Here is a 15,552-nt window from a genome sequence, read left to right as displayed (position 1 = left end):
TTCAATTTGTTTTACGCGAGATAACACGTTTATTTGCTGAATACATCCCAACTCAGTTAGTTCATGTAAACTATCTCATATATGATCCCAAATGGTCAACTATCTTGTTATTCTTCACGACTATGTTGTCATTCTTATTGAAAATTAAGTGAGTTTATTTAGTCATTATTGTTGAAAATTAACAAATTTTATCTCGTCCTTCATATTGAAGGTCAGACAATTTTATCTCGTATCTTGTATTGAAGGTTTGAAAGGTATTCACGATAAGAAAAAAGATAAAATTTATTCAATCATGTAACTAATATTGTTCGTGCATTAAATTTATTGATAATATCTCACATATGGGAGTTCGGACGATGTCGAACAAAACTATTAGTTTTTCAATGATTTGTCATTGGTGAGATGAATATCTATTGCATCAAAACGTGGTTTCCTCTTTAGGGTTTAATATGACACAATAATACTCCGTAGAGTGCAACAATATCCATATTCTGAAAAGGTACCTAATAGGGCAATAGTATCTAGTAGGACACAATGATATCTCGTAGAGTGCAACAATACCCGGGGACAATAATACCCTGTAGGACACAATAATATCAGATAAGGCGTAATGATACTACAAAGTCTTGTGCTTATTTCTATTACTTTTAATATGAGTTCAATTAATTTCTCTATCTTGATACTTATGAGATAAATTGATATATTTCATTTTGTTATTGGTGATTCGTTATGTTTTAAATTTTTTAATGATGACTTGCTTATTTTTTAATGGTATGATTCGTCAACTTTATTTATAATTCAACATTAAGATCAACTTAATGCTCTCAATAGTTATAAAAATTCTTTATAATTATCATATATTTCTACATCATATTCTATCACACTTATAAAAGGAGGAAATCTAAAACCAAGTCGTCCAAAACATCCACATACTATGTAGTACACATATGAAAAACAATTAAGTGGTTATGTCCATATTACTATTTTCTTAAAGTTTTTAACTTTGTTAAAGAAGTTGTGTCATGATAATTGAGATATAAAAGTCTGTATAATTCATAGAATAATGCAATTTTAGAGTGGGCATGATCGTGTGATTCAAAGACGATGGAAATGGTTTCTCTATTATCTGATGCATACACTGTGAAAGACGCCGAGACAAAGCCTTCTTTTAACGCACTCTTCTTAGACATTCTGCCATTGAGATAGGCAAGGAGAAATCCCAACAAGAGATTCAGCAGCTTCTCGTGGATAACTTTGCTAGTCAAGCACATCATAGAACATTTATTTTGTGGACAATTTAGGACTATATAAAAATAGATTATGACAGAAAAATCAGCTCTCCATTAAAACCTTGTTGTTGCGGATTGTTTTTTCAACAACCTCCTCACTCTCACATTTTATAGATTCTTATGCAGGGAAAGATCCACATTGAGTCAAAGACTTATATAAATAAATGAGAGACACCACATATTTACCTACAACTTTAAAACACTGGTTATATGAATTCTCTCAAATATAAAATACAACCTTCATTTTTTTAAGCAATATCATATTTATACAATCCGCACTTGATTCTCAATATTCTCCCCCTCATGTGTGAGTCCATCCAATATACCCCCTCAAGCAGAAGCTCGTTCATTCACATAAACTTGTACCTTCGTTGACACACTTACCACATATGAGAGTTTGACACGCTTTCTGACTACCACCTTGGCAGGAAGATTTTCGATACAAGAAATCGGTCCCTTACTCGAACCATCAACTTTTATACTACTGAAGGATTGTCATGAGGGAAAATATCTACATTGATTCGTCAGTTATAGTGGTAAAGAAAAACAATTGACAAACATTGTTTTCTAAAAGATTGTTCGTAAGAAAGACATAATCAGATTCATGCAAAGAAGGTTGAAGAAGTAACAACATCCCTCGCCATAATGGTTATGTCAATAAAATCATATGTAGATAACATAATGAGAGAGGAACCACTCGGAGTCCCTTTATCTATAAAAAACTTGACTTGCTTCCCATCTTTCATGTTTCACACAATATCCGGGTGAAAATATTTATGATAGAATAACAACCTATATGAAAGATTAAAGATAAACAAAAATAACAATATTATAAAAAAAACACAAGTAACTTCTTACGAAACCTGATTTAACCTCAGTTAGAGAGACGAAGTAGTGAAGGACGTCATGAAAAGTTGTTATTTTACTCCTCAGTCTAAAAATAACCGATGTGATGGTTGAAATGATCATGTGTTGGATCCTCATGAATAATTTTTTTTATATTTTCCAAATAAGCACCATACACCTCTCAGTTAAATAACAAAACCGAGGGAAAAATTATATTATTGTTTTTTAAAATACTCATTACATTCTTTACATATAATATTAATATATTAATTTATTTAAACAAAATATTACATTGTTTACACGGAATATTAAATTTTGTTCTTTATCGTCATCGCTGTCGGTGAAGAACAAATGCTGGATATCTTGGAGAAAAATAAATGTTGGGGATCCTCGTTTCATTGATCTTGAGGAAGATCAAATGTCTGATATAAAATAAAAATAATGTTAGATACATAAAAAAATATCCAGTTATATATTTATTTAATAACACAAACCTTGAATCCAAATATTTTTCTGCTCTTACAATCCATCCTTGAGAACTTTTTCCAAACAAAATAAACGCATTTTTAAGTTTCAATATTTTTATTATCAATTTTTAATATTCAGAATACTTTTATTATGATGGTTTTAGGTTTTACGAGGATCATTAATGAAAGTGTCTTGAGTGTTGATACTCATTAAATGGACGACAAAGATTTGTTTAAAGACGGTGAAGAAACTGAATAAACATGTTTATACTTTACCTCGGTTATTTACTCAGAATCGAGGTAAAATGTGTTTCTTTTTAAATAAAAAACAATAAAATATATTTCAACTCAAGCGCCACGTACATCTTGATTTCTGTTAAAAATCGAAGGGAAATAATTTTTTTTTATATTTACATTGTTTACATATAATATTAAAATAAATTGTTTAAATATATTAAGATTTTGAGAATAGATTCTTGGAGAATAACATATTTTTTCAAATTTATGATAAATTATATGTTTCAACTAAGAGAATTTTTTTCTGTACTTACAATCCATCCCAGAGATATTTCATTATCTTGAACAAATGCTTTTATGGCAAAGAGAACATGAAAGATAAATAGATTGTGTTTATGAAAAAAATTCTCAATATTGTCAACCATGGAAAACAATAAATTTCTCAATGTTTTCTTTGATTGACAACATAGGAAGGTTATTATAAAAATGCAACATCATTATGGGAGATAGATTGCAAGGACAAAAACTATTTTTTTCAAGATTGAAGAACATTGAAGATTTTTATGTCTTGTGATTCCTCCCAAAGAATGACGCGTAAGACTTTTGAGCGGCTGCATATAAGTTAAGTTTAGGATAAAATATGATTAACGAGGGCTTTTATAGTAAAATATGATAATCTAATCCATTGGTTATTAAATATAATCAAAAGTATAAATCATTAATTTTAAAAAAAATAATAATAATAAAGGCACAATTTTTAAAGAAATAAAAATATGAACTATTGTTGTTGGGATTCAAAGCATGTTCTAAATTATTTTTTCCCTCTATTATATTTAGAAACCGAGAGAATGTGTGATATTTATTAAAAAAAATAACACATGGCGCGCCTTAACCTTTTACCTCGATTTTTGATTGGGTGAGGTGAAAACTTTATCATAAAATATATATTTATAGTAGTTTAAAGACAATGGACACAATCAATCTTTGTTAACACCGTTTTGTCAATGGTGTGCGACTATAGAGAAATTATAGTTTCCTTTATTTCTATCTTATGAAATAATAAGGATTATAGTGTTACAGGCCATATATATAATACTTAGGTTCATTTCACCTAAACCCTAATCCCTAGTTACCATCAACAAACAATTCTCTCTACTCATAATTATCTCAACAATATAATTTATTCTCAATAGTACACGTAATAATCTCAATAATATGAGTCACATTCAACGATTTTATCCCGACGAATATCAAACCCCTATGAATACTTCCTACATGATGATTCATCCTGGAAATTAGGGAGGTACACCTCCTGCTTAGCACTGAGAAACATGTAACAAGTCTAAGCAATGCCTAAACTTGTCAATGATGATTCCTTTGTCAACATATCAGATGCATTCTCTAAAGTATTAACCTTTTCATGTAATATTTATCTAGATGCAAGTAACTCTCTAATCATGTGAAACCTCACACTAATATGTTTGACCCTGACATGATACACCTGATTGTTTCCCAAATAAATAGCATTGTGACTATCACAGTGCAATCGAACTTTAACTTTTTCAACATCCAATTATCTCACCAATCTTGTAATTCATAAGACATCTTTGACAACTTCATCTTCCTCCATGTACTCTGCTTCAGTTTTCAACATGGCCATTATGGATTGAACATCTGATTTCCAACAAATATGTCCTCCTACTAAAGTAAATACATATCATATTATAGACTGTGTATTATCCATATCACCCGAATAGTCTGAATCAACATATCCTACGGAAGAAGGATCTCCATGTTCACTGCTAAGCATGATACCGTAAATCATAATACTTTTTAAGTACTTGAAAATAGACTTGACTGCTTCCTATTGACACTTTCCTGGTTTGGACATAAACTTACAAACTTAACTTACAAGTTATGCCAAATCTGGTATAGTTCTAACCACATTAAACAACCAACAACATTGGCATAAAGGACCTTTACCATATACCAAACTTATGCGTCTCTCTTTGGACACTGATCCAATGACAATTAAAAATAGCTTGCTAATGGAGTACTCACAACCTTCAAATTACTCATGTCAAACTTGTCTAGCACCTTTTAAATATAGATTTTCTAATAGCCATAGTTTTCTAGAAATCATATCTTTGTGAATTTCCAATCCAAGAATCTTCTTAGCAACACCAAGTCTTTCATGTCAAACTCCTTTCTCAACATGATTTTTCAGTTTATTTACATCATGTAAATGATTAGAAATAATCAACATATCATCAACATACAATAACAGAAAAATAAAAGAGTCATCATCAAGTCTCATACCATAAATAAAATAGTTATAGTCACACATTATATAGCCAATCTTAAGCATATGTGAATCGAATCACTTGTACCGTTATATTGGAGATTTTTTTAAACCATACAAAGATCTCTTCAATTTACAAATTAATCTTCCATTTCCAGTGACATTGAAACCCTCTGAGTGCTCCATGTAAATTTGCCCATCTATATTACCGTGAATAAATGATGTCCTAAACTCAATTCGTTTTCAGATTATCAATCAACAATCTTGCTTAATAAGTTATCCAATTCTAACAAAACCTAATGCTTACGTAACAAATGGCTATCAAGAACAAATGATATAATATTAAGGAATTGAAAAACCTAATAATGCAATCACTATAAATTTAAATAAGAGAGAGAGAGAGAGAGAGAGAGAGAGAGAGAGAGAGAGAGAGAGAGGGGAGGGGAGGGAGAAATGACACTGAGATTTATAGTGCTTTGGGATTCATTCTCACTTTGCCTGCATGCACTCTTCAATGGTTTCCCATTAGGACCTGCATAATTCCTTGTTATTTGACAAATATTTCCAAGAGTTCATACAATCACCAATCCATAATACAACTAAGAAAATAAATCTCCTAAAATGGATTTTGACTTGTATACAATATACTTTTTCAAACTCTTATATGTAATCTTTACTCGAATATGTTTCTTGAATATTCCAATGACACCAATCCTGCTCCAAGCTTTCGTGTGTAAAAATCAACCTCTTAATCCTAACAATTCCTTGAGAGGTGAAATTGTCCGAAGATCTGAGAAGAACTCTGCCTTATATGTAGCCTTCCCCACAGTCACTACTAAGACAATTTTGGAGAGAAAAAGCTACTTATTTTCAATGGAATTTGTCACCACCATTGACAATCCCTCAATCTTTCTAACAATCTGAAAAACTCAACAAACTCTCCAAGAACGGTTTATTTCAAGTATGTGCCTCATTCAATCAATCTCATAACTCTCGTTATCAAAATCTGAACTCAATTGAAGTTGAAGATGCAAGAATTTCGTTGCAAGATTTTGAACAGTCAAAATAGATGAAATTGATTTTCATTAAAAATCACACTAAAAAATATGAACAAAATGATAGATGTTTTTCAAATATAATGACAAAAAGGTTTTATATGTGCTTGAGATGAAGCACATAAAATAGTTGAGAAAGTTAGTTAGATTCGAATCAAGAGAAAAATATGGTTTGAATCAAATGAACAAATGAAATGGAATAAAAGAAATAACTGATTTTTGAAAAAATTGGCAGTTGATTCGGATCAGACAAGGGTGGTTCGAATTAAATTCCACGTGATTCAAATCATATTTTAAAATTGATAAGAATCAAATGCCACAAAAACTAACAATGAAATTTTGAAAAATAAATTGATTCGAATCATGTACTAATTTTGATTCTATTCAAACAGAATCCGTCACTTAGAAAATGATTCAGATCAAGTGCAAAATTTGATTTGAATCAAATGGTTGAGTTCCACTTCTATCCAATTTGACAAAGATCAAAGATTCAGTGTAAAACTGAATAATTGAAATTAATACCGTATGCTATTGATCAAAGAACATTTTGATCAATATCAAATCTAACCAAAGTTTTATGCATGATAAAAATGTATCATTTTAAACTTGATACCGAGAAATGCAATCATGAAGGTGACTCAACAAATAGAAATAAAAATAAAGATGAAAGTGATAAGACAAATAACAAAATAGCCAGATATAGAAGCTCCCTCTGAGTGAAGTAGGGACTTGCAACTATAATCTCCCCCTTTTTGATGCTTGACTAGCTTTCACTTGGAATTGAGTCGACCTTTGAGTATAACACGTATGCTCCCCATGGAACATTGCATACAAACTACTCACAACATAAAAACGCATAAAACAATTCTAGACTTATTACAACTTCTCCCCCTTTGACAACATTAAAAAGAGATATTTTGAAATGCGTCTAAAACCAAGGAAACAACCACTAACAGATAATTCCAAAGAAATATGAACTAAACAATTAAGAAGCATATACAACAACAATGATCTAATATACAACAAAGATAGAAATGTCACAAGGAACATAATGCAAATACACACGCAACACCAACATTCAACAACTAGCAATTAAGTGACCAACTTGTAAATCAAGGTATGCAACAATCATAAATAATGCATAAACAAGTAATCAAAAGTCCAAATGCATATAATTAGCAACATGCATTTAAAAAGACTTAAATGAAAATAAGAACAAACAAAGACATAAGCTAGAGATGACTGAGTAAGATCTGGAGGAAAATAAGCAAACCAATGCATAACTCTAGCATAAATTCATAGAATGATACAAGGGTTAGAGACATACCATTGCAGTTTGGTAAAAACTACAATTTATGATAAAATAATGTTATTTAATCATTATATATATAGCAAACGAAATTAAACCAAATCCTCATTCTATTTAAGATATGAAGAGTCTAAGACTCTCAAATCCCTATAAATCTCGTGAAATGATTCCGATGACAATGGTTTTGTAAAAATCTCAGCAAGCTGACTTTTGGTGTCAACGTACTAAAAAACAACATCTCATTTCTCCATATGATCTCTTAGGAAATGGTGTTGGGTCTCAATGTGTTTAGTCTGTGAGTGTAGTATCAAATTCTTAGTAAGACTTATAGCACTAGTACTACTGCACTTAATCGAAATGCAACAAAGTTTTAAATCGTAGTCTAATAATTGTTGCTTAACCGATAGGACTTGTGCACAAAACTACCGGCAAATACATATTCAGCCCCAGCGATAGAAAGAGCAACATTATGTTGTTTCTTACTAAGCCAAGAAACTAAGCAGCTTCCAAATAAGTGGCGGGTACCACTAGTACTCTTCCTGTCTGACTTGCACCCTGTGAAATCCGAATAAGAATACCCTATTAAGCTACAATCACTTCCTTTAGGATACCAAAGACCGTGATTGGAGGTTCCGCTAAGATACCTCAAAATATGTTTAACGATATTAAAGCGGAAATCCTTAGGCGATGTTTGATATCTAGCACACATGCACACACTAAACATGATGTCATGCCTACTTGCGATTAAATAGAGTAAGGATCTGAATATACGTCGATACCTGGTCACATCGAAATCCACTCCTCTTTATCTTTGTCTATGAGCACATTTGAAGCCATTAGTGTTAAGATAGTCTTTGAATCTTTTATCTCGAACTATTTTTAAAAGATCTAGACAATACTTCATTTGACTTATGAAAGTCCCTTCTCTGCCTTGCTTGATTTGAAATCCTAAGTATGTTAACTTTTCCATAAGTGACATCTCAAACTCCCCTGCATCAAACTAGCAAATTCTCAACAAAGAGATTCATTAGTAGACCAAAAAATGATATCATATACATAAATTTGAATTAAGAAAATATGTTTTTTCTTATGTCTTATAAACAAAGTGGTGTCGACTTTCCCACGATTGAATCCTTATTTGATACAAATTAATTATATTATTATTTTTTTAAATTTATAGACGATATAATAATAACTATATAATAATAACTATGACTAAACTCAGAAACTACTATGATGTCGAACTTAAATAATAAATATTACTTAATTTAATAATATTAATACTTATTAATTGAAATAAACTTTAATATTATTATTAAATGTTTAGGCTAAGGCTAAATTATAGTTTTGATTCCTCTTTATGATCCATTTATAAAATCAATCTCCTATTTTATTTTTAAACAATTTTATTCAACATCCTTCCACTTTTGGTCAAAAAGAGTATTGATGTGCAATTTTTTAAAATAGTTGGTGAACATTGAGTGAGATGGACAATGCCACTTGTTCAATCCTCTTTCACATGTCATTTTTATATTATATTTATTAAATTAAATTAAAATAATTAAAACACTAACAAATATTAATTTAAAATTCTAAAATTGATTTATGAATGAAAATAAATACTTCAATCATTAATCTCAAATCAAAACGAGATTGCTAAATCATCGAATTGAGGCAACAATTTATTGCAATGTGATTTAATATTTTTAACACAATCATATTTTTTTTTAAAGTTTTTTATTTTTCCACCATTCTTTTCCTTTTGTTTTTTTAAATTCTTTTTATAGTTTTTTTTGTTGATTCTTCTTCTACAACTTTTTTTATAAGCAATAGGTTGAATATTAAAATTATATATTCTTTGATGTTTTGATTATATCATGGATAGATTTAAGACTAAAAATTATTGGAAAGTCATGGTTTGATTGTTTTTCACGTTGTTAGTTGAAAATGGAATTTCAAAAAGTTGATGGAGTTTACTTTTGAAAAAAAAATTTGATTTTTTAAAAAAGTTTATATAAAAAAAATATTTTTTTAGATTCATTGAAGAATCAATCTTTACCATGATCCATATATATTAATTATTTAATAAATTTAAAGATTTAATTTTCTTTTTTAAATAAAATTAGATGAAATATAAATAAAGAGGGATGGAGTTAAAAAAATTAATATAAAAAAATAAGAGAATACTATTAATATAGTAATATTCTTTTTTAAAAACATCACATTCAAAGGATAATACTATCAATATATTAATATTTTTTATATAAAAATTAGACATTGAAATGGAGAATACTATTAATACTATTAATTAATATAATAATATCCTTTTTAAAAACCATATATTCAATTTGTTAATCAAAATATAATATTTTTCCAATTATAAAATTCCACTATTAAATTTCTAGAAATCAAAGTTAAAAGGAAAGAAAAAAAGATTGAGTGTGACACTAGTTTTGGTACAACCCAAGATCTATGTAATAGAATAAAAAACCTAGATAAATTATTCACTCATTCACCCTATCACGTGCCAAAAACTAAGATTCTCGAATCTCGCAAATATCCAAAAATCTTAACTCAACCAAAAAACTAGGTTTCACCGTTGTGTTTTCCTTTTCCTTTTCCTTTTCCATTCATATTCATCTCTCTATAAATTTCACATTATTGAAATTGAATCCATTGAATCATATCTTGATTGATGACATAAACATTAAAGAAAAGAAAAGAAACTTCCTTATAATTCACCCTTTCTTGTTTCTTTATCTTTTCCTTCTCTTGCTGTGCTGTCACCACAAAACAACAAAACCCTTTTTTTTCTCTCTCTATCTCTATCGCAAATCGTTTTTTTTTTTCATCTGGGTTTTTGTTAAATTGGATAAAGATCTGGTTTTTAGGTTTGATTTGTGTGAAAGGCTTTGTTTTTCGATCTGGGTGGGAGGGAAATTGGTGTGTTGTGTTGATAATGAGGAAAAGAGAGAGGGAAAACCCTTGTGGGGTATGTGGGCACTATCACAAATATGAAGAAGGTGAAGTTTGTCCGATTTGTGGTCATAGGGTTCCTGTTGGATCGGAGAAAAGTTCGATACAAGTTAGTGCTTTTCCTTCTGTGATCTTGCCGGAGTTTCTTTACTTGGGGAGCTATGATAACGCTTCACGCTCTGAGCTTCTCAAGACTCAGGGGATTTCACGTATCCTCAATGTAAGAATCAGTTTTTTGTTTCTTTCAATGATTGAATTGATGATTCAGATTCTGTTTATTCAATGATTGGCTTTTATGTGATGATGATTCTTGTTTCTTTGGTGGTTTTGTATTGAAATCATGGGTGTGTTAATTGTTTTAATGTGGTGGGATTGGGTTTGTGCATTTGGATTGTTGTTTGTTGTTTCGGATTTGGTGTTGTCAATCATCGGATCGTGGAAAATATTGGTTTGATTAAATTTCTATGCTATAGTGAGCCTATAGAAAGATATCTTTGATCGAACATTATTGTATCATTTGATCCAGGTAACCGATTCCACTTAGTTGAATAAAGCTTGGTTGTTGTTGTTGTAGTGCGCCTATAGCACGGCTATAGTGATAGCTGATATTTGACATTGTTTTGTGCTCTAGAAAACTATCTAGAAAACTAATAGCAATTTGTTTGAATTTCGCCATGTTCTGCAACATCATGAAAGCTACAATGTTTTAGATTTGAGTGGTACTCAAATTTTGCCACGTTGCAGCATTGCGACATTACAAAAGCTGCAATATTTGTTTAGGTTTGGGTGGTACTCAATTTTTGCCACGTTGCAGCATTGCAGCGTCACGATACCCACAATTTTTGTTTAGATTTAGGTGGTATTCAAATTTTGCCACGTTGCAGCATTTCAACGTCACAGTAGGTGCGTTAATGGTTAAATTTGGGTGGTATTCAGTTTCACCACATTGCAGCATTGATCATATCAACCTCTAAACGGCACAAATTACTAGCGAGTGATATGTGGATTTTGTCAGTCATTTTAGCTCCAATGCTAGGGATCTTGTAAACTAGTTCGATTCACAAAAGGCATATTTTAGAATCTAATTGACTATTTGCTCTTTTAAAAATATAATGGGGCTCAGTATAGCGTAGCGGAATTTGAAGAAATTTCTGTTGTTATGCGATACCCTATTTAATACAATGTATTGTCGTATAGTGGCTATTTAACTTTGCGTATTAGTCTATTTTTGAGTATATATGTTTATTTTGTACACTGGTGTTTTAGTCTTTGCAATAGTGGCTATCCTTCTATCTGTTATACCGATATAGCATTTTAAGGGTCGTTGCATTTCTGTTTGTACAGACTGTCCCTTCTTGTCAGAATCTCTACAAGAACTCGTTTACATATCACTGCCTCCCGGATGACAAAAGTTTCCAATTTGATGAAGCAAACCAGTTTCTCGGTACGTTCCTTCTCGTCGTCTGAAAATTTATGTCTTGATCATTATATTTGTTATGGTTATGGCAGAGTTTAGTCTTTCACCCTGAACCGTCATCACATATCATGTATCTTATGATTCTCGACGTTCTTTGTTCATGATTTAGAAAACGAGTCTATTTTCTATGCCGTTATTTCCTTTATTTAGTTAAAAGTTAAAACATTTGGCGTTACATTTACACATTATAACGAAACTTAAATCAACACCGCATGGTTTGTTTTGCAGAGCAATGTGAGAAGGATAAGGAGCGTGTTCTGGTTCATTGCATGTCAGGAAAGAGTCGGTAAGATATTGCTGCAATATATGATTGGCCAAATACGTTAGTCCTTAAAGTTTTTATGCAACATATCGGAGTTACATATGCATAACTTGTTGCAGGTCCCCGGCTGTTGTGATCGGCTACCTGATGAAGTCGAGAGGATGGAGACTCGCACAGAGTTATCAGTGGGTAAAGGAACGCAGACCATCCGTCGAATTATCCGGAGGTATTTATTTTCTTAACCGTTAGTTTCGTTTCCGATCGCAACACCGTCTTTCTGACAAGCATTCATATTTTCTGAATATAGCTGCCTACCAGCATCTACAGGAATACGAGAAAACTCTTTTCGGATCAGCCGGAAACTCTTTTCTTCTGCCTTCCGCTTTCTCACCTACAGCAGGGCCATCTTCAATTAGCTTCGGCTTCCCGAAACCCAACGATCTACCTCCACTTCCCGCCTTTCCCGCATTCAACTGCGCCGGAACTCCGTCAATTTTCAGTCGAGCACCCCTCGATATAGCTCCTACCGAGTTCACATTCGGAGCCGGTCAGAATGTTACTGGAAATCCTTTCAATACAAATCCACCTAATCCGAATCCGAATGTTACTGATATTCAAATGGATGGATCTTGATTCTAAACATTTGGATTTATGGTAAGGTTTATTACAGGACCAAACAATTATAAGTGAACTTGTCAATTCTATAGTTTTTTCTTCCCATCATATTTTAAATATTTTCATAGTTATCAATCATTATGATGGTTGTAATATTGAGTTATATCAAAGCTTAGTACTTTATCAAGTTCTTTTCTTTTTTCTGTTACAAGTGAAATTCTATCTATAGAAGTATATACAATTAGACAATGTTGTTGGATTCTTCAGTTTCTTTAATCTCTTTTGAAATTTGGCAGTGGCCAACCTCATTCTCTTTCGAAATTTTCCTGCGCCTGGCCGGGCTGATTTAAGCATTGTTTGAAAACATTGATTTATGACTTTGAACTCGGTCGAAAAACCGAACTGAATCGAACCGAACAATTTAATTTTTCTAGAACCGAATTGGACTAAGTTATTGGTTTGGTATAATGGATATGAACTCTGAATTGTACAAAACTGTATAAGGTAAAACTGTTATATTTTTTTTGAATTTTTTAAAATAAAATACTACCATTTTTATACTTATTTATTTAATTTTGTTTATCAGAATTACTAGTTTAGTTTTTTCATCACTATTATCTTATGTAAAGATCTCCAAATAAATTCAAATTAAAATCACAAATCTATATAAAATTTAAAATAAAAAAGGTAAAATATTATTATGCTGATATTTGGATTGAATTTTAGATTAACTTTTCTAAAACCAAATAAATCAAATTGAATTTTTTAATTTAATTATTTATTAATTATTTATTTTTCTAATATTACTTCTTAATTTAATATAATATTTTTTAAAACTATTTTAGATGTTTTAAATACATGACAATAAATTATATGTAATTTATTTTGGGATTAGATGAATTTTTCTTCAACCCAATTCAAACTTCATTTCAAATACCTTTTGCTATTTTTTTTTGTTGTTTTTTAATTACATTTATATTTAATTGTATTATTTTATATTTTATAATTTTAATATTTATAAGTTAGTGAATATTTTGTTATAACTTGAATCAATACGTTTATCGACTAAACATTCTAAAATATTTAACTTAATTTTAAATTGTTTATCATGTTTATAGACTAAATTGATAGAATTTATTCTCAACAATAGTTTATATATCTAACTCAAAAATAATATAATGAAGTGATAATTAAATATTAATTAAAATAATATATTATTTTTAAAACAACAATTTAGCATTACTCATGCCATTAATTGTGGTTCGATTATTGAATTGTTTGATAAACTATGGTTTAGTTTGTCAAGTATAGAAAATTATTTGATTATTTAACAATAGTTCGATTATATGATTTCATTCGATTTATGATTTTTCTGAAAAGTCCTAATGTAAAAAAAATTGTGTTTTCTGTTTGTATTTTCTTAAAAATAATCAAATATGTTTTGTTTTGGTGTTGTAGAATTGATTTTTATCTCTCAACTTCAATTTGGTTAAAAATCATAATAAGTGATTTTAAAAATAAAGTTTGACAATATTTCAAATATTAACTTTGGTCTCAATTTATCAAATTTGAAATGGACAATTCTACCATTTTTAATCTTAAATAGGAATTTCCAAGACAACATTAAAATTCTATAGAATTCAAGATACAAATGAACTAGGCTCTAGAATTCATCATAGGAATAAAGATGGGAAAACAAAATTGAAAAAGAGAAAAGAAAGGAAAAACACAAGAAAAAATGAAAACAAATGCTATTGATTATTATTCTAACAAGAAAAGCAAATTCATAACATGAAGAAAAACCTCTCTTCAATCTTGAATCCTCATGAAATCAATGTCCCAAAACATCAACATTGTTGTGTGCAACATTAGGAGAATCATCATCAGCATGATTCCTTCCTGAAAAAGGCATATCATGTGTCTCTACTTTCTTACCACCTATTTTCCTAAAAGAATCATCAACGTCAGCATACAATCCAAGGTGATCATCTTCATCAGTGCATTCTTCACCTGCATCTGAATGTTTGCTGTTACATCCAACAGGTACATCTTCATGTGCATGTCCATGACCATGTCCATGACCATGACCATGTCCATGTCCTTTTTCATGTCCATGTCCATGGCCATTCACTTTCATGCACCATAGGCTTACAAGAAGCATTCCAATGCAAAAAACAAGCACATTCTTTGAAGCAATAGCCATGTTTGTTGTTAACTTTTTTTCCCACTAGTTTTTGTGTTGGATGAGAGAATGTTGTGAATTTCAAGAGAGTGTTGGTTGCTTATATATTATAGGAGAGAAATCAAAGTTTTGGTTAAGAATGTTTCTACTTGTGCTACATGAAGAACTAGTCTTAAGGTAATAGAAAATGAATGTCTTAATTTGCTATTTTTAGTTGACATGTGTGTAATAATAATAGGTAAGTAATTTGAAACTATGGTTAAAATTACTTGAGTGATGAAGAATCGGATCCATCTAAAACTAGTTCAACTCATAAATAAATGATGTTGTTGTTACACTTTGTTTTATTAATAGTTTTCTAGTGACATAATGAAATTTAATGATATTTTTGTTATTTTATTAGCTATTATTACTAAGGGTTATTTTATTACTTGAAAAATCTCCCATAAAAAAGGTTTGGTTCCTTCATTGATTTTGGGCTTATAAAAATTCCTCTCAATTAACCAATTATCAAACCCATTTTAATTGACATGAC

General features: G+C 30.3%; 1 protein-coding gene across 1 annotated transcript; it reads left to right on the top strand.

Annotated features, from left to right (window-relative positions):
* The first annotated feature begins 10,098 nt into the window (after positions 1-10,098).
* On the top strand, positions 10,099-13,096 carry LOC127118050 (protein-tyrosine-phosphatase IBR5). The gene is made up of 5 exons (XM_051048187.1): positions 10,099-10,701; positions 11,826-11,925; positions 12,187-12,244; positions 12,340-12,446; positions 12,528-13,096. Exons 1-5 carry the CDS (start codon positions 10,465-10,467, stop codon positions 12,851-12,853), a joined length of 828 nt encoding a protein of 275 aa, XP_050904144.1. The 5' UTR covers positions 10,099-10,464; the 3' UTR covers positions 12,854-13,096.
* Positions 13,097-15,552: the final 2,456 nt, after the last annotated feature.

The sequence above is a fragment of the Lathyrus oleraceus genome, chromosome 2 (assembly GCF_024323335.1).
Source record: "Lathyrus oleraceus cultivar Zhongwan6 chromosome 2, CAAS_Psat_ZW6_1.0, whole genome shotgun sequence".
Lineage (NCBI taxonomy): Eukaryota > Viridiplantae > Streptophyta > Magnoliopsida > Fabales > Fabaceae > Lathyrus > Lathyrus oleraceus.
Note: the sequence above shows the minus strand (reverse complement) of the source record. Positions and strands in the feature narration are given on the sequence as shown.

What these genes read in the sequence shown, in the direction of transcription:
- LOC127118050 (XM_051048187.1), top strand. Translation starts at nt 10,465, where the DNA reads ATGAGGAAAAGAGAGAGGGAAAACCCTTGTGGGGTATGTGGGCACTAT. An exon ending in GGATTTCACGTATCCTCAAT is followed by an intron (nt 10,702 to 11,825) that starts GTAAGAATCAGT and finishes CTGTTTGTACAG; the next exon opens with ACTGTCCCTTCTTGTCAGAA. An exon ending in TGCATGTCAGGAAAGAGTCG is followed by an intron (nt 12,245 to 12,339) that starts GTAAGATATTGC and finishes AACTTGTTGCAG; the next exon opens with GTCCCCGGCTGTTGTGATCG.